General features: G+C 36.8%; 2 protein-coding genes across 2 annotated transcripts in view; both read left to right on the top strand.

The window, feature by feature from the left end:
- The window catches only part of LOC116177725, a 124,791-nt gene that overhangs the window by 71,201 nt on the left and 32,852 nt on the right, over positions 1-20,738 (top strand). The window contains exon 5 of the mRNA XM_031496796.1: positions 10,482-10,529. Coding sequence (XP_031352656.1) covers positions 10,482-10,522 — 41 coding nt within the window. The 3' untranslated portion in view covers positions 10,523-10,529. The remainder of the gene's footprint in view (positions 1-10,481; positions 10,530-20,738) is intronic.
- On the top strand, positions 17,377-18,137 carry LOC116177722. Its single transcript, XM_031496792.1, has 2 exons — positions 17,377-17,617; positions 17,664-18,137. The coding sequence occupies exons 1-2, from the start codon at positions 17,463-17,465 to the stop codon at positions 18,061-18,063; spliced, it is 555 nt and encodes a 184-aa protein (XP_031352652.1). The 5' UTR covers positions 17,377-17,462; the 3' UTR covers positions 18,064-18,137.

Below are 20,738 nucleotides of genomic sequence, written 5' to 3'. Positions count from 1 at the left end.
TTAAAAATTGAGTTTTTCTGACCTGTTCCTTGTTTTTTTAGCTTCTCAAAGTACAGATTACTCCCAAATAAACCTTTTTTAAAGGCCCAAACCATATTGGGTCTTTATGATCAAATCAAATGCAAATATATCAGCACCTTTTTCTTAAATGTGTTATTTCAGTGTAGTTAGGTACTGCAGAGCTTTTTAAGAGCCTTCTGGTTTCCTCTTTAATTTATACAATAGGTATAGGAGATTCACTTTGAAATAGCACATTAAATTCAATTAGGAGGCCTACTGTATAGGTACGACATAAACTCCAAATTCATTACTGTAAAGCTATTCTTCATTGCCAATAACATATCGTCTAGGGTTCTTGAAGGATCGGTAAAAACCACTTCACGAAAATAAGCCTGTAAAGATTGATTGATTTTTGAATGTTTGACTTCAGTAACCAAATGTTTTGCCTTAGTTCTTTTAACAGACACATTTTTAGCCATTTAAGAGTCTGGGAACAGATCAGCACACAAGAATCCTGGCTTTTACTTGAGTTTTAGAGCCACTTCCTTAAGAGCCGTTCCAAAACCTTAGTACACTTCTCGGTACACTTGGTTTGCCTTGAAATATCTTGAAGAGCTTCTACGAGTATAAGGTAAAGTTGACGAATTGCTCCATTTTGCAATTAGTGTGTTGCTAACAGTTAACGAAGTTGTATTACACTAATTTTTTATTAAAATTTATTAATTGGTCGCTGTCGATTTCGGACGAGCTTCGTCCATCATCAGGCGATACGTCAGTACCTATAGTAAAAAACGAATCTTGAAATAATGAAGATGTTGGAATGTTGAAGTTGTATGTTATGATCTGTAGTATGGTTACCACTACAGATAATAACGTACAACTTCAACATTCCAACATCTTCATTATTTCATGATTCGTTTTTTATTATACTGACGTATCGCCTGATGATGGACGAAGCTCGTCCGAAATCGATAGCGACCAATTAATAAATTTAATAAAAAAAAATTAGTGCCATACAACTTCGTTAACTATTAGGTAAAGCTTTTTTTTGAGATTTTGAAAATCTCAAACGATCTATACGAGGCTTTTTTTTTAAATTGTAAACTCTTTCACAATATCATTGCAACTTAATCCGGCCCCACGTACCTTTTTCTGCCGATATCTCGACCCTATGGCGATTATTTGGAGCGAACGAGGAGACCAGGTTCTTCTCAAAAATTGCTAGTGCCAACTCATTCTCATAGTTTGGCATATGTCCAAAGGTAGAAATACGTAATTGGCTTAATCGTTACATAAAATTGATGTATGTATAGTACAATAGGTAAATAAAGTAGGAAAATGTGGGAAAAATTGAGCAAGGCGTGAAACGTACAGCCAATGAGGTTAGATTGTTTCCTAACGCAATCAAAGGTCAACAATAATCAAATTGCCATCCAAACTGATGTAAAACTGAAGAAGATTACGTAACCCCACCCGACCATGTAATTTAAATGAGTTGTTCCTGCTAGATCTTGTCTAATTAATAGCAGTTAGCGTAAGGCCATCCAAGGTCTAAATTTAGTAGAATTTTTACGCTTGTGCCCAAACTCGAAACCAGAAGTGCGAATGTTACGTTCTGTAAACTTCCGTTTTTTTTAAAATTAAGCTGGTCTTTTATTATACAGTTACATAAACTAGTGACGTTTCTTTTTCGATGTAAACAAGTCGAGACCTCCAAATTAAATTCAAAGCAAACAAAACGAGGCGGAGGAATTTAAGAAGGGTCAGTACTTGGAATCCTCACCATCAGGTTTACCTTTACCTGAGCCGAGATCGAAGCGATGCATTCGTGTCCATTGTGAACGATATATGTACATAACGAGCTACCTACGGGGGCGAAATTATAACCTTTAGACTTCTGGCATTGCATGTTTCGGCCCATCTGGTCATCGCGACGCACGACTGACGAAAATGATCGAAAGGATGCCAAATTATCGGATAGCTTCCGGTCATGAAATTTGAATGCGAACTGCATGATTGCCCACATCTTCGACTTCGCGGTGGAGTTTATTTTTAAAAGCCGCACTACGTCTGTTCTTGGCGGGAGTCGAAAGAAACAGAATAATGTTTTGTAGAGCACGCCCGACTTCGACCATTAGTTATTGTCTCTTTTAAATTTAAATTAAAACTTAAACAAAGTTGTAAAACCTTCACGCATAATATATTTTCTAATGTCTAAAAATTCCACTTCGTTAGTCTAACTGTAATGTCTTTCAGTATTGATTTTGTCCTTTCGGATAGTGCATTACGGGTTTCACGGTACGAAAGCTTCCCACGCTGTGTATTCAGACTTTCGACTTTTTTTTATTGACGAGTAACATTTTAATCCTTTACAATGAAACCCATTTCAATTTTTTTTCTCTTCATTCATGCTCCAGTAAGTTCCAATTTTTCTCGAATCCACGATTCCCTTCCAATCGGAAAGTGGTGTACAGAATCGGATGGTCCTCGACTCTAAAGGCACCCTACCCTACAAAGGCAATTAAGTAGCCCCAATTGAGTTCTCCAAAAGGTAATGCTTCCATGAGAAGCGTCTTGGCTGCAAGCGCTAAAATGTATACGTTTAATTATCCCCTCCAATTACTCCAGAACCAATTTTTTTTAATCTGTGCTTCAATAATTGTGTACTATTGTCAATGTATGCTGACGGCTTGTGCACAATTAAGCTCAATAGAAGTAGTTATGAAATACCGTCGTTTAAGCATAAAAAGTTTAATTGGGGGAGGGGGGGGGGTGTAACGTTCATTTAGGACCCATTTTTCTATTTTTTCCATTGACTTAGGAGACAGTAACATCCCGACAACGTTTTTGGAACCCGCCTAGGAACGTTCCAGAAACGTTGCAGTTACGCTGCTGTTACTTTTAGGGAGGGAACTTGACCCTCCCTTACGTTATTAGATACCAACAAAACACAAAACCTTCCCCATACCTAACTTTAATAAACAAATTATGGAAATTATGGATTAAAATTAGTATGGGGAAGGTTTTGTGTTTTGATGGTATCTCGGTTGGTATCTAATATGCACAACCCCATTTTGAGTCTCATCACACCATGGATATCTCCGATTTTCTCTCTTACGTTGGTGCATTGTCCAGCTTGTAGCCTATTATATTACCTATACTTGTTCGTACTGTATCATGTAAATTTTTCTCCATTGCGGCAAAATATGCGTATTTTCCGATAATTGCGTGGCAAAATGGAAAACACACGTTCTCACTACCACTTTTTGAGCTCCACAAGACCCCGTTAAGCGATTTTCAATACAACGTTTCGTTTCTGTGAAATCATCATCAACTTTATTTTTTATATCGCCCATAAAAGAATACATACTGTATTGAGTAGCATATTTTATTACGAATACAACGATATGCGGCACAAAAACACAAAACTTGGAAACTGTTAGTTTCAACAAAATGGTGCACCCGCGCACAATCCCGTAATCGTACGAGAATACTTATCGGACAACTTTCCTGAAGAATGGAAAAATTTGTCCGATATTCAAACTTTTGTTTTTTTGTGTGCCGCATATCGTTGTATTCGTAATAAAAAATTGTACTCTATACAGTATGTACTTTTTTTACGGATCATATATAAAAACTAAAGTTGATGATGATTTCTCGGAAACGAAACGTTGTATTGAAAATCTCTTAAAGGTTTCTTGTAGGGCTCAATAAGTGCAAATGAAAAGGTGTATTTTATTTTTTGTACCTGTTCAAATAACAGCAGGAAAAAATTAAAACGAAATCGGCAAATTTCGGATTACCTGGCATTTCTTCGGAAGTAATCGGAATTATCTAGTTTTCATTAACGCATGATAATAACTTTTTAATTGCACATCTTTTCCCTAATTTGACCATCGTCATTTCTTCTAGCGTTTTGGAGATCCCCACGATAGAAATTCTTTGAACACAGTGTATAAGACTGAATCTAAAACATTGGGAAGGTGATTCGACTTCTATTATTTGTATTTTGACATAAACAGCGTTCACTTGGCCCCATTTGATTTTTTCAAATATCTCTAAAACCAAAAAAGGACAGACTGTGGGCATAAAACTAAGCACAATCGGAGTACTATACAATACCGTCCTTTCATTACGAAAAATCTGAATTTTGAGGCGGGAGACTAAAACCTTCACTTAGCCCGAGTTTCAATTTTCAAAATATTTTTAAAACAAAAAGGGCACAATCGAACCGTTGAGCACAATCGAGAGCACAATTGGAGCACAGGAGAAACAAAAAATTGGTTTTAGTTTCCTTATTTGATTTTGTTTGCAAGATCGGCCAACCTCTCTTTAAGTGCACATAGAAGTATATAGCCCCTCTCCCACTCACTTCTACATAACGAGTCGTTCATTGTGGGTGCTGTAATTTTTGTAGTACATAGAATTTGCGTTTTCTGGTTTGGTTTTGTTTGCAGAATCAACAAACCACCCTTTAATAGTATACAGCCCCTCCCAGGTTCAAAAATTTTTTTAAATAGAAACTCACTTTGCCATAATACTAGATTTTCCCCCGTGACTTCGCACGCTCGATATTGACGGATAATAATAACGGAAACCTAGTAAAACTGTAAACACATCGGCATGGTACGACGCAAGTGACTTGGTGAATATGTCGACTGTACGCGAAAAAGCAGAGCGCGACATCAACGAAAAAAGAAGTCTATAAAACATCTTCGGTCACAACAGACGTCCAACAGAATTTTATATACAGAGTGTTAGATATAAGTATGTAATACAAAAAATTGGGCGGTAGATGGGATCGTAACAAGCATTTTTTCCAAATAAACCGAAGGTCCAACGTGTTTCGTTTAGGAGCAACCCTCAAAAATGTGATGAACATTCTGGTACAGTAGTACGATTTAGGAACTCCCTGCCTAGGTTGCGTTGTTGTTTGTTTTGATCCCCTACTACCCAATTTTTTTACAGGCTTATATGTAACACCCTGCATAAGATATACTGAGGGTTGTAATTTTTGTCGTACATTAATACTTTTATTTGATTTTGTTTACAGGGTCTAATAGTAACAATGTGATTGAAAAAGATTCCTTAATTCTTAGTTAATGGTAGTACATATGTTGAGTACATTAATATTTTGTATTTTGTAATGAAAGTATTAACCATTTGTGAGGGGGCAAACTCACGTTCAAGATGGGGCTGAACCCAGCCTGGCCACCCCTAACTACATGTCTGGCGAAAATTTAAGGAAAAACCTTGCTTTCCATCATGCGTGTTGAGCGCATACGTGTATACCACAACAGGAGTATTTCGGCGACAGTTTTCTTTCCGCCGTTTTATTGTGCAGTTCTCCCTATTAAATTAAAGAACGTTTCACAAATGGTACCTGGACACACTTCGTTCTATTGTTTCGGAAACAATTTTGTAATACATTTAGGAGATTAAAGTAAGGTACTTCAACTTGGAAATATCGAATCGATTTTTGATAATATGAGACAATGTAGACAAAAACCAATTCAATTTATTGCTCTACCCCACTTTAATCCCCGACAACGACCATAAATCCGTACCGCTAATCACCAAAATTCACCTTGGATTTTTAAACTCGAATTCAGCGACAAAAGTTATAAATGCAGAGCAAAGTTGCGCAATTTGATGGATCAATTGCATTTCCTTTTGAACTGAATTGTTTTTCAATATTCAAAAATCTAGATAATGGGATATGATTGTTTGTTGTGGGGAGTAAAAGAGGTTTTGGTCTACATAAATTTAATTTTATTAATGACATGACAATAAGGTTAAAGCGAGGGTTAAAGTTGATATGGGCGAATATTTACCCTAATAAGTGTAGGTGCGGATGACCTTTTATGCTTTTTGTCGAGGATTAAGGGTAGATTATGGAGTTGCAATTTGCTTTTGTCTAATCTGTCGACCCTCTCAATGTTCAACAAGATACGGCAAATCGCGTAGGATTTTCAATAGAGCAATTTTTTTACACTCATCTCGCAATTGGAAACATGACTTTTAATAATATTCCTTGAACTCGTAGAAATTGATTGGCGAAGGTTTGACATCGCTGTCTCTTTTTGTTCTCCTGCAGTTAGATGAGGAACAGACAGACGGACGAACGGACAAAACCATCACATCTTTCGAAAAATTCCCCTACAAATGGATTCTCTCCCTCGATAGGCTCCACATTGCGGTTATTTGACTTTTTATTTACTGCTGTAATTTCAATCGAATTTGCTTAAAATGTTGCCAAATTTACAGCTGGATACGTACTGCTCTTAAAGATGGTCTCTTCTTTTACAATACTGTTAATTTCGAATTTCGCAAGGCTTACACACTAGAGAGAAAGTTTCAGATTTTAAACAGAAAATTATCCATTTTCGCGATTGAGGGTGACAGAAGGTTTAGTTACAATTTCGAATCTAACTTCAAGTAGGAGATATCAAGATGATGTTTTCTCCTTTACAAACTGTACAACTTGGATATTTTACGTAATACTGCGGATACTAAACTGTCACTAATTCTAATTCTAAAATCAAATTGATGGTACTTGGAATAACAACGTATTTATTAAAGTACAGCTAAAATAATAATTTTTCCATTCCTTCAGTAAAATATCTCTGCCAGTCCATCAATATAAGTTATCTCGCAACAAAAGAGCCCTTTCTACTCTCACTTTCCTCCCTGCTAGGGTAGCGAACCCTGCAGTTCATGCGGGTCGCGTCGGTAAGGGTGACTTTCCCCCTATTTCAAACACAAATTCTGAAGAGATATTTTCGGTAAAATTAGTTGATGTATTTTCTCTCCTCCGGCGCTGGAAGTTGTAAAATTATTTACAAGTAGAATTGTAATTACTCTATAATTTAAAAGCGTAAAAGTAATTCGAAATTTCATAAATCTTAAGCTTTTTGTTATCAGATGTGAAAGAAACATCGCCTCGAGGGTTTCGTTACGTGCACTCGATCTACGTAGACCACGTAAAAGCAAGTATCCTCAAATTATTATAATTAATTTTACATACAACCTGCAGGTGATAATTTTCGAGTCTATCCGTATTTAATTTGCTATTGTTTTTGCCGTAATATATTGTGTGTAATAACAGCGTAAGCGTAACAATTAAATTATTGCGCCTTTTTGCGCGACTAATTGCAAAGGTTCACCTATTGCGAAATTAGGGTTGCCGAAGGGAGTTAATCTGACATTATCATTGGGGGCGGCGGTTTTCGGAGTTTGCACGGCATAAAATTATAATCGATATACCTATGCATTGCGTTTATTTATAAGTTTGCAATGCACAGTAGATTCCGTATCTACAGGGTCTTTATTTAATCTCAAAAGTCTCATTTTTTAAAAGGTAACGCAATTTTGGGCTTTTAGTGCTAGATTGATCACCTCAAACGACAATTTCGTTTGTTCTTTTGATTCAGAACCAAAAACACTATTGTGCTAGTTTTGTCCGTTCATCTGTCCGCCTGAACTCACTTTGACTTTGGGGAATTTTATCTATTTAATAAATATGGAATACTTAGTGAATGATGTGATTACTACAAACAAAAGCAACCAACTTTTTAATTAACTAAATTCATCTCTGTTTTCAACTCCGCAAATACGTAATGGGATTTTTTATTAGCCAGGGCTTTTAATAATCGAAACATTTTTTTTTTGGTTTGCGTGATTTTCACTTCTACAATTACGCTAATGTTTACCCATTGTTTTTTCCACCGCTTTCTCATGTGATATATTAATGAAGCTAATCGCGTTTATGTGAGCGATGTAAAATTATTAATCTCTACATTTTCTCCTGTAGAAAGTGAAATATGGCGAAAAATAAATCGAACATCCTCGCAGTTAATTAATTTTCTTAGGATTTTAAATCTAAATAATGTTGTTGTACTTATTTAGCTCGGGGCTGGATTGTGGAATTGAATAAAAGCCGCCAATGATATTTAAATTAGTGTGATTAAAACGGTATCTCCTTTAATCAGCTTAGAAAGCTCAAATGAGTTCATTGGTTGTAGGATTTACGAGGAAAGGCGTAGAGGAGATTTTTCAACTGCAAATATTTTGCCGATTGATGTTAGCTTTTTCTATTCGCAAATTTACCGTTGGTACTATATGCATAAGTCTGTCCTTTGGGCCTATATTTTGAAAACTGAGTTGAAGTAAGAATTTCGATGAATTGAGAATTCTGCTGACTCGCTTTTAATCGTGGGTAGGGGAAGTTTTCTGTTTAAAGTTGTCTTAATTTTTATCTGTAAGTTAAAATTATAGAATTTTCAAGCAGATACCAGCTTTAAAAATGTCAATCGATTTTTAGAGCGCCATCGAGCAGCGGCTACTAGGGGTATTCGCATTTAAGCAACAAAAATAAAATTGTAAACATTTAGTTGCGTTTTGCAGTGACTTATATACATTAGACAGATTGATTTCTTTTAGAAAACTTAGTACTTTGTTGATACTTTTTGGTAGTGCAATGTTTTTTTATATAAGGTGGACCTTGATTTTCAAAACATTATCCATGAGTTATTCGAGTGTGTCCAGTCCTGAACCTGCGAATTATTATTACCTCTTTCTAGTCAATGGGGGTAGATTGGTGGTCATTATTTTAAGCTGAATATTCGATTGCACGATGTTAGAAATGCTCTAAGTATTTTGCCACTTGATGATCGGCTATTTTAACTTGTTTTGTAGGTCAGTATGGGGCTGTAGGTAGATCCATGTAGGTCCATGTTTAGCGCTTCTTTTGCAGCATGATCATTGATCAGCTCTTGCGTTTCGGCATAATCTTAATAGGAAGGCGTCCAGATAATAATATGCACTCTAACGTTTCTGGCAGCAAGCGGTTGGTAGCAGTCGTATACATTTTGTGCTAAAGAGTTTTGGGTGTATATGAAGCGCATTTTTTTAAACCGAAATAGCTTAGTAAATGGCGAGGTAAATGGTTGGGTTTTAAGGTAGTAGCATCACAGATCTAAACATTAGATCTGTGGTAGCATGCAGCTATCGATGTTTACTTTGTTGGTAAATGATTAATGGGGAGGAGGCCCTTTACACATAAACATTTTAAGGCCGCCTGGCATACATTCAAAATCCTGCGACGCGCCATTGAAAGCTTTGACATCACCAATAGATATGCGTACTCTCTTCCGACAATCCCTTCTGGAGATATAAGGGAATATATTCGATCACAAAAAGGAGTCGAGGAAGACTACGAAATTTTTTTTTTTTCGTTGAAACATTTCATTAGAATACCATGAAGGAGTTTCACTATCCCCAGCCACTCGTTTGATAAGGAATCAGAAAGAAGGGCGGTACTTGTTAAAACCTGTTCTTTTCGTTGAGACCTTTAATTAGAACATCATGAAAGATAAAATTAATTTCTAATTATGACCTCATTTTCAGGGAGGTCGTAGAAAAAAAAGCAAAATTACACTATAACTACCCATAATTAACTTTTTTTAACTTTTGTCCAAAGTAGAAATTTTTGTCTCTGACCACGATAAACTCATAGGCAACATTTTTATAGGTCCGTCAAATATTTGAGTCTTTTACGTTTTTTAGGCAAATAAAAATGTTTAAGATTTTCTTTCAGCAAGGGTTAGTGTAAGTGAAATTTATGAAAATTTCACTTACACTAACCCTTGCTGAGATGAATTTTTACAAAGGAAAAAAAATTCCCTTTATGTGATGGTTTTGTTTGTTTGTTCTTCGTCTATCTCGAGAACGAAAAGAGCTCGGAAAAGAGGCAGCGATGCCAAACCAATCGGATTAAACTAAAAATGAAAAGCAATGAACGTATGTGCTCGTACAAAACGGAGGTGAGCCCCCTCCTAGATGCGTTGCAACCTGCAAGATGAGTAGTCCCAAGTGCGAGTGAGGGTCGGATATGTCCACAAAGTTGCTTACACCCTTACACATTGCTTTGCAGTTCGCTTGGATTTCTTCGAGTCTCCCCGGATCTCCTCGAATCTCCTCAGATCTCGTCGAATCTCGCCGGATCTCCCCAAATCTTCTCAGATTGCCTTCCCTTGGGACAAAAAATCTCCTCCGTGGCCAACCCCTCGGCAGGGCCTTTTAAGTTTTTGATGGCCGTTGCTGCAATATCTTGGGATATTGGTGGGCTAATATTGAAAATGAATGGGGACTGTTAGTGTGAGTTTCCTACAGAAATAGCACTGTGCGATTTTGTAAAATAGTCTATAAGCGCCTTATTTGAAAGATACAAGCAGATTCTTTTGTTTGAAATTCGAGTGGAAAACAATCGCAGCGGACGAATAGAAGCTGACATTGTGTTGGCTATTTGTTTGTGATGGGGATAGGTTGGAAGCTGTTGAGTTAGTCTCTTCGACATTCTTGCTGCATATATTAACTTTTGGAAGCATAAACTAATTAATATTTAGGTATTTATTAGTTAATGACAATTTTATAATTAATCTATCTCTACGAAATTTTAAGTTAATTTTTTGTTGTTGCAGGTAATGGCCATATCTTTGGAACCTCCATCATCGCTTGGTAAATATGATGTATGTATTTTTTTTTTTTCGAATTTTATTTGTTCAGGATGTACACAATTTGTATACCATTTATTACTCGAATTGTAATTTGTAAGTTACACAAAAGTAGGTTCGTATGGTATTATCATGCAGGGTGAGCCATCTTTGCCCAGCAATGGATTTTTAATGGAACCAGTAAACTTAAACATATCTTGCAAATCACGGTTTATGCGCATTGTGATGTAAATCACGATTCTATTCATAGCGTATACCTACTTTTTTATTTTTCAAACTATCCTGTATAAGTAGATACTTAAAATTGTGCTCAGTTTGCATTTTGGGAATATTTGCGATAGAATGTCACCTTTTCCAACTATTTGGGGGAAAGAAGGAATCGATTTATATATCCTGAAGACAAAGAGCTGATGTAGTTTTGCGAATTTTTGTCAAGAGAAATGACAACCGCATTAATTGTCGACAACCTCTCAATTGCACCTTTGAAAAGAGGTCGCTGCGTCATACACGTCGCCGGCGTCACGAAAATACGAATGATTAATGCCACTCGCATCGATCTTTTATTATCATATGGCCGCGGCGGCGACGGCGACCATTCAAATTAATGCGCATTTTACAAACGTAATTGCGTAGGTTAGTTTCGGCCGTAATGTAAGGGAGAGGCGCAGGGTCACGTTCTGAGCGTCGGAGACTGTGCCGGGGCTTCCTGAAGGGAAAAAGCTCGCTCCGAGTATTGATTCACCCAAATCGTATTACGCAACTGCCGAAATTGTTCCAAAGTTTCGGAATTTCGCTTCCGCTTATATAACTTCGCGGCCTTTCCATAAAAGCTTCGTAATGCACGAGGAGAAAGCTCGGAGGAGGTTTTTTTGCCGTTACTATTTCAGGGATTATTAATCGTTGGGTATAGTTGACGTATTGATTGGTCGCGTAAATGGGTTATTGCGACGCAATTTCACATTCTCTAAGTTCAGGGGGTCGAAACAGAAAAATAAGGCTTAGGTTGGCGATGTTTAATGTCGTTAATATATTCTAACGATTTTTTTTTGTATTGTTCACTATTTATAAAGTTTGTTGTAAGTATAGATCTCATTATAATTATTTATTCATTATATTGTACCTATTTGTTGATATCCAACGACGTTATCAAATAGCATTTTCTACGGTACGAGGGCGGTTTTTTTAGTATGAAGAAAACTGTATAAAGCTTCAACAAATTTTATTTCTCTACGTAACTACCACCCACACCAATACATTTCTACCGTTTGTCCAGCTGACATATTTGCGGTACTGAGGATTTTTTTTTAAACGGCTTTTTAAAAGGCTTTACCTTGGCAATTTTCGTGCAATAGTTCAGCATTTGTTCGCCATGAGTTCGTTCGTTTTACTTCAAGGGCGTAAATTCTGTTGTATCTCTTTGCTTAAGGTCCACATCAAGTTGGTAGAACAAAATCTTCCATTGCTTAACAAATTTTGTCGGAAAAAGCACAAAAAAATTGATTTTATGGGGAAGGCTTAAATTTTATGGCATCTCCCTTTGGTTAAGGTCCAGATTAAGTTGGTAGAGCCAAATCTTTAATTACATACAAGTTTCGTCGGAAAAACCACAAAACAATTTCATTTCACAGGGAATTTAATTTAATTTAATTTGGTTAACGCCGAGATTAAGTTGGTAGAACAAAATCCATGATATTTTTACCGTTTGTCATCTCATCCATTGAGATTTACACCCTGTAATTAAATTGTAATCCCGTAAAACGAGCCTGCGTAGTCGCACTAGTTAATATAAAAAAAACGATTCATTATCTGATCCGATATAATGATTCGTTAAGGATTACGCAATGGTTAATGGGATTTGAATCTACATTTCTTGTTTAATAACATTTTTTATGTGAATCTCCATAAACTTGCGATTTATATAATTGTATATCCAGTTAGACTTGATGTACAATAATTTTTCTTTTGATGCAGTGTTCATCATCATAACGTAACTTGTATCTAATTATTACTAGAATAAATTACAATTTTTACTAAAGTTAGTATCTGTTGATCTTTGAACATGAAAATAAATGCAAACTTTTTAAAGTTTTTGACGTGAAAGTGGTATGCAACAAAAAGAACTTAAACAGATATAAACGCCACAAGACTATCGAGAACATGCTAAAATTTAAAAACTCAAGGGCTAGGGTAAGATTAATCCTTAAAAAAATCAAAAAGGAATCTTGGTGTAAATATGTAAATAGTATAAATAAATCAACTCCCCTAACCAAAGTCTGGAAAAAGTTAAAAGTATTTCGGGAGCAAACGTGTACAGCGGCTTAAGCGCCCTAGAATACAACGGCACTCTCCTATCTGACAGGAGGGATATAGCAAACGCCCTCGCCGAAAACTACAAGTCGTATTCCAGTACCGATAGCTACAATGAGACCTTCCAAGCACACAAAATTGCCGAAGAGGAAAACATCATAATAAATAACAACGGAGCGCAATACGACCCAATCAACGTAGACATCTCCAAAAACGAAGTCGAAGCTGCACTGATGGACTCTAAAGAATGCTCACCTGGACCGGACGACATCCCAATTGCGATGTTGAAGAACTTACCGGCTAACGCAAAGGAGCATATGAGACATATTTAACGTTATATGGACCCAAAACAAATTCCCCATCAGGTGGTCAGAATCTATAATAATCCCAATACCAAAACCCAACAAAAACAAACTTAACCCAGAATCACACCGACCAATATCTCTGACATGTGCAATGTGCAAACTATTGGAAAAAATTCTAAACCGAAGACTAACCTGGACACTCGAAACACGAAATCTTCTTACCCCATACCAAAGCGGTTTCCGAAAACATCGCTCCGCAACCGATAATTTAATAGACCTCGACACTGAGATCCATGAAGCTTTTGCTTGCCAACAAAAATGCATAGCAATCTTCTTTGATATCAAAAAGGCATACGACTCAGCCTGGCGACATCTAATAATTCAAAACCTACATCACCTTGGCTTCAAAGGAAATATTCTACACTTTATCCAAAATTTCTTAAGAAATCGCTCGTTTAGAGTTCGAGTAAATGGCACCCTGTCAAAACGAATGATACAAGAAAATGGAATCCCTCAAGGATCTGTTATAAGTGTCACCCTCTTCCTCATAGCAATCAACGGACTAGTAGAACATTTAAAGCGGCCAGTCAAATTCAGATTATATGCAGATGATCTTGTCCTGTACATGAGAGGTAAAAATATCGACACAATAACAACCAAGCTACAGGAATCATTAAAAAGCATTGAGACTTGGTCAGAACACAGTGGTTTTCAATTCTCAAAAGAAAAAACAAAATGTGTGATGTTTTCCAAAATGCAAAATACTAATACACCACAGCTAAATTTTCAAGGGTCTAGCTTGAATTTTGTCGAGACCATTAAGTTTTTAGGTATGACCTTTGACAAGCAACTAAATTGGAAGTCTCACATACAGCAAATAATAAGAGGATGCCAGCCAGGCCTAAACCTTCTAAAAACGTTGAGCCACAGCAACTGGGGAGCAGATAGTACAACTCTAATGAAAATATATCATGCATTGATAAGGTCAAAAATAGATTATGGAAGCATAGTATACGCATCCGCCAAAAAATCCCAACTAAAGCTGCTAAACCCAATTCACAACACGGCCATTAGAACAATCATTGGAGCCTTTCATACCAGCCCAATACAAAGCTTATTATGCGAATCAGGAGAGCCATCTCTTGAAAGGAGAAAAGAATACTTAACCCTAGCCTATGCAGCATCAATCTCAACAAAAAACCCCACCTATCAAAACGTCTTCGACAACAGATTTTACAACACCTCCCAGACCAAACCACATTTAGATCAACCTCTTTACCATAGATTAAACCAACTCACAAACAACCTCCAAGTTAGTTTTCCTACCGACAATGCCCTACCGTTAAACAACGAACTTACACCACCGTGGACCACCAGCATTCCAAATTGCAATACATACCTCACCCGCTTTACCAAGTCTGAAACAAACCCTTCAATACTCAGGAACCTTTTTAAAGATACCCTTCGCAGCAAGTTTCCAGGGTATAAAACAGTGTATACGGATGCTTCCAAATGCGAAGATGGAGTTGGAGCAGCTGTATACTCTACAACCACAAGCCTAATCTACAAGCTATCTAGTTCATGCAGCGTATTCACCGGCGAGGCATTTGCAGTATACAAGGCACTCGAATACATCAACCAGGAAGAAAACTCCCAAAACCAAACGCATTTTCTAATAATAATAGACTCGCTGAGCGTAATATATAGCCTTTAAACATCTGTACCCAAACAATGTAATAGTACAAAACATTAAAGAAATGTTAAATAACTTGGCGCTTAAAAACGTTGTTACAAACTTTATGTGGGTACCCTCTCACGTTGGGATAACCGGAAACGAGCTCGCTGATACCTTAGCGCGACGCGCCCTCGAATCAGACAACCCAATATCTCTCACAACCCCTAGTGACCTAAAACATTTTTTTAAAAGAAAAGTGCGCGAAGAATGGCAACAAGAATGGAACCAATCCAATTCAAAACTTAGAGAAGTCAAAGCTACAGTGGAACCATGGAACGACACACCTATAAAACGACGCCAACAAGTGATAATGTCGCGACTACGAATCGGGCATACGGCGATGACGCACAATTATTTATTAAATCATAGCGCATCGCCCCTCTGCGACAGGTGCACGGTACCAATAACCGTAAAACACGTTTTAACAGAGTGTGCTAAACATCGTGAACACCGACAAAAACATAACATAAACAATAACTTAAATACTCTATTAAAAGGTTCAAAAAACGTTATTCAAATTATGAACTACTTAAAAGACATTAAGGTTATCTCACAGATCTAAGGATATCTACATGTAGGTACCAAATTGTACCTAAATTTCCGCTGCTAATAACCGAAAGGTGGATGCAGGTTTAAATTAAAAAAAAAAAAAAACAACCCTTGAATAAAATACGTACCTACCAGATTTTCGAAAAATATCGATATTTGTATGGTATAACAATACAAGCAAAGCCGTTAGTTCAATAATTGTTTCCCAGAAAATGAAAACATTTAAACAAATTATTAGTAGACTGTTTAATTTCACATTTAATCTGAAAATTATCGGCTGTAGATTTAGGATGTAATCAAACGTATATCAAGGAGTCGTCGAAAATAAAAAAATTACCTTTTGAGCTACAGGTCGCAGCGGTCTTGTTGAGCTCAAGAAAGGCGCTTTCTGCCAATCGGTAACAGATAACACAAACAAACAAGTAAGAGGGGTAGTGAATAGCGCGGTACTTAAAATATTGCGAAAGCAATGCTAACATCTGACACTCGGTAATCGGATATTAAACCGTAATTAATACTCAATAAGAACCAATAATTTCATTTACGTTAACTAGAGTAGTACTTTTTGGTCTACGATGGTAGGGATGATTAGATGTTCCAAAATTCAGTTTCACATTATTTTTGCAGAATTTCTTCAAGATTCCATTACATTTCGAGTTAACTACGATTCATTTTTGGGAAGCACTGTTTATCTTAAATCCCCTTTCGCGCATTAACTTAAATTTCCCCGAATGAACTCATAATTTACCTTCATTCCTTTAACATTTCGTCTTTAATAGCGTTCTATTTCCTTCAAAGTTGTTTGTGTAAGATTTGTTTGGGGTTCGAAACATAATGGAAAATCGGAAAATGTTTGCTTAAGTCACAATATAATCTACGAAAATCTATAGGAAAATTCAGAAATCCCAGTTTTCCAGTTTCGGAATTTTGAAAATTAGAATTGGTCATTCCATTTTTTTGGAAATGCATTCTGAACATGGAAACAGGTCACTCTCCAACGCCTTGTAAGATCCTGGAAAGAGTTTTAGTAGTACATTCCTTGGAAGGCTTTAAAAATCCGAGAAAAATCTGTGTAAAAGAGGCCCTTCCCAAAGCTAGGTGAACCTAAAAAGCAATGAAGGCTCTGGAAAGGGCTGAAAAGGTCGACCAGATGTTCTGGATACTTTTCTACGAACAGTGTCTTCCCAAAGTCAGACCTTAAAAGTTTAAAGTCAGTAAAGTGTGAATTCAGAGTTTAGACAAAGGGGATGTTTGATTCAGTTTCCACTTTGAAGTTTCACTTCAGATTTCGTGCTTCAAATTTCAAGTTCATTGTTCGTCATGTTGATTTTTGGCTATAACTTTCGTCGTGGTTATTCGATCACTACCAATTTTACCTTTACCTTTACGTGGTGGACTGGAATAATAATAAATTCGATGCATCCTCACGTGCCGTGCCTATCAAAAATGCGTATCGCATCGTAAAACGGGTACGTTAAAACCAACATATTTTTTAATACAATTCGTGAACAGTTCCTTTGTTTATTACAAAAAGTACCATGTGAACGCCCTAATAAAAAGATCATATTTGCATGTTACAACATAAAATCCGACTTTTCGTGGAAGACGTTTTTAAGCGACGTATCACACAAGTCGTTTGGGTGCTTTACAATATAATTTATGGCCACGGTATTTATGTAATGGATGCCTTTCCGGTTCGCATTCGAGAATTACCTTATTCCCTATTCATTTATCAGTCTTGTTCATCTGAATCTTTAGCGCTCGTTAAGATACACGAAGTTATTAATAAACGGGATTAAGTGCCAAGAATACGGTCAGTTTGTACCTACTCCAAGAGAGTCGCAAATGGCTTTTTGGTACTCTTGAGAAATGACCAAAATTGCTTTAAAAACCCACATTTTTGTAGTCAAACGCTAATGAGCCTGAGTTGTAGGACATTTAATGCACTTTAATTTTTATTTGGTTGTCCCAAATTCGGATTCAGCATTTCATAATACAAGTGTCATAAAAACTGTCAGTGGAGGTTATGACAGCAAAATTATCAGTGCAAATATGAACGTGGAACTGCAAGAAAGATTGGTAAAGGCAATCAGCGAAGCACTTCGCGCTTTTTCCACAGTCGAACCGGAGTTTAAATACTTGAAATGGGGCAACCACCCCGTTTGCGACGTTGTAATTAAAGTACACCTTACACAATCTCTACGCACGTAAGTAGATCGTAAAAACGCATATTTTATGACGGAAATATTCAAGCGTGAAGCACGCCGAAGGGATCGTTATTGAATTTTGCAAACGGCCCGAAGCGGATGTAGCTAGCGAGAGGGTGCAAATTTGGGGTGATCCGAACGTGGTTGGCAGAACAAACTCCGTGAGAGATTTGGCAAACTGGTTTGACAATCAAAAGTCGCCCCGGGCAGTGGATATTCTGCATTATCATCGCGGGGGCAATGTGAAAAAGAACGTTGACGTGCCATCGACATTACCTGGTGTAAGTGAGGGGCTAGCAAGAACGGAATCGAATGATTCTTTTGAAGAGAAAGATGAGTTCGGTACTTCACTTACAACTAAATTACTTATGTGTTTAGTGGTAGTCTATAGCTTCATTTTGTTTAAGTTTCTTTGGGAATACACCGGTACAGTACCTCAAGCATAATCAGAGTATGGACATTATCGCCACAAATTTGTATCGTTATTTCCTCGACTTAGAGTTGTTTAAAATAGATAATTACAGGCCTAAATAAGTTATTATCAAATTTTCTTGGAAGCGACTGCTTTCGGGTTTTAGGTTTTGGACTGTTAAGCAATTTGATTCTGGCTTTCAGGCTTAAATTGAGCTGTTCAGATTGTAGCATTTTAAGTTGGAAATTTAAAGCATACCACAGAAACCTGTAAGCGTGAAAACAGGAAACTGGAAACGCGGTGCGACCCTAAACCCTGAATCGAAATTGAAGTTGAAATACAATTGTTGAATCCCAGAAACAATCTGAAATCTGAAGCTTCAGAACTGCAACTTGTAGCCCAAGCTAGCTACCTGATGCAAGTTTGAATTGTGGAGTGAGTGACTTTAACCCTTAGCGCCAAATCTACATCAAACATCCCTTAGTTTTAAAGTTAACTTGTGAATCTGAAATTTGAAGCCAAATCGAAATACTCGAAGCTTTAATTAATCACAATTTTACAAGTTTAAAACCAATAATCGGTAAATGGAAAATACTTTCAATTTCAGACTTCATTGGGGGGGGGCAGTGGTTTATTATGTTATTGGTTCGTTTGGCATTTACATGTGTAGGGATGGATGAGGATTATCTGAATGATCAGGGTAACAGACGAAGAAGTCTTGGAGCTAGTACAGGAAAATAGGGAAATATGGAAAACCGTACAGAGAAGACTAGATAGAATGATAGGGCATGCGCTCAGACACGGAGGATTAGTACATCTATGCAGCTATAAAAGGAAAGTCAGAGGGCAAGAGAAGGGTAGGAAGACAGAGGCTTAAATACATAGACCAAATAGTCAGAGACGTAGACAAGGGTAGAAATGAATAGATTACCGCAGGATAGGAAAGGGTGTAGGACTCCGTCCAATCAATCCTAGGATTGTGAACTCCGAGAAGAAAAAATTTTTATGATACAGTGAAGTGAAGATATACACCCTCCTGGGGTCACTGTCAACCCCTATAAAGCCTATGAACATATACAGCTTCCTGGTTTTCACGTTACGTAATTTTTTAGAAAAATTGGATGTTGTTTAGTATAGCATCCTTTGGAAGGTTGTAAATTCTGTTTTGCGTCAAATATTTTTGTTTCTTTGTTAGACTATGGTTTGAAGATGCACTGTCAGCTCTATAAATGTGCATGATCTTCGTGGTTTTTACGTTACGTCATTTTCTAGGGAAATTCTATATGATTTAGTTTTAGTAGGTATGGCAATGTCCCTTGAAGTGTTGTAACTTCTGTTTTGCATCAAATATTTTCGTTTCTTTGAGGGTCAATAAAGGTTCACTATTCACCCTATAAATGCGCATGAAGATAGACCCCTCGCCGCTTTTATACCTATTACGTAATTTTTGAGAAAATTCGATTCAGGTTCCATGTGCCTTATGCTTGGAATTCGGATTTTGGATCAAGGCGTAAAACTTTGTATTTTTGCGCTACAAGCATCGAGCTTTTAGATCATCAAATTTTGGTAATTGCTTTACACTTCCAAGTTTCATGTTTCAGCATTCTAAATCGTTAGGTTTAATTTATGCTGGATCGGAATTGCAAACTTCTTCACTGTTTTTTCGCTTCGAGAGTGTGTTTAGGATTTCTATTTCAAGTTTCCTGCAGAATTCATTAAATTACTAGCTTCTATTTCTTTCGGCACCTGATAACTTTAGATCAGGGCGTGACACCAACTGTGCCTAATTTTGTTGCACTTGTGATCGTCAAAGCGTTTTGTTGTTAATAATAATCACAGCACACAGCGTTATTATTAGGTAAATATAGTTCTCTTGAAAAATTATCTACCCAAAAATCACGTACATACTTTTGGCGCCAATAGCCGTCTACATTAACGAATGTTGATGGGTGTTTCATGGATTTCTAAAAGTCTAAGTAAAAAACACTTTCTCGAATTAGTAAACATTATAAAATTACCAAAGTAGACATAAACTATCAGTAAAATAGGTTTGTTTAATTTAAATTGTTTGAATATGCAAAAGTTTAATGTGTGCCGACAGTAACATGTTAGTCCGATGGTATCGTTTTAGGTTTTACAGCACAGAAAAGCCAGAGTTGATGTAAACGTTCGAGCTGAACAAAAAAAAATTTATAGTGGTCACCTTCGATCACGTCATCGAACGCACTTTTTCGGCCCCTTTTACGCATTACAAAGTGGAATTTAAACCTTCTCTTCCATAAATGTCAGATATAATATGTTTAAATAATTGAATAATTCATTAGGGAGCTTAAATAATAAATTCGCGGGGAATATAAACGTGGCGGAGGGGACGGATTTTGTGCATAAAAAACGATGTCCGCGTCCACCTGTTACCATTAATAACCCTCTGCGCATTATCGAACTGAAATAGGGAAACGGCTTTATTAAGCGCGCAAAAAATGTCCACGTTTCCGATTGAATTCGTACTTACTGAAACGTAAACAATCGACGGAATTGACCTTACAAAAAAAAGAAAAAGACTCGATAGAAGTAACAGAATTTATAATTAAAGTACTTTGAACCGAAGGATATTCAGGATAACGATCACGAAACCGCATTTATAAGGTTTCCACGTTGAATGGCGTTCTAGTTCATCACTTCAAAGTGTGATGAAAAAGAAAATGGCTG

The sequence above is a fragment of the Photinus pyralis genome, unplaced genomic scaffold, assembly GCF_008802855.1.
Source record: "Photinus pyralis isolate 1611_PpyrPB1 unplaced genomic scaffold, Ppyr1.3 Ppyr1.4_LG8, whole genome shotgun sequence".
Taxonomy (NCBI): domain Eukaryota; kingdom Metazoa; phylum Arthropoda; class Insecta; order Coleoptera; family Lampyridae; genus Photinus; species Photinus pyralis.
The sequence above is the reverse complement of the archived record's forward strand: the minus strand, read 5'-3'. Positions and strand labels throughout refer to the sequence as shown.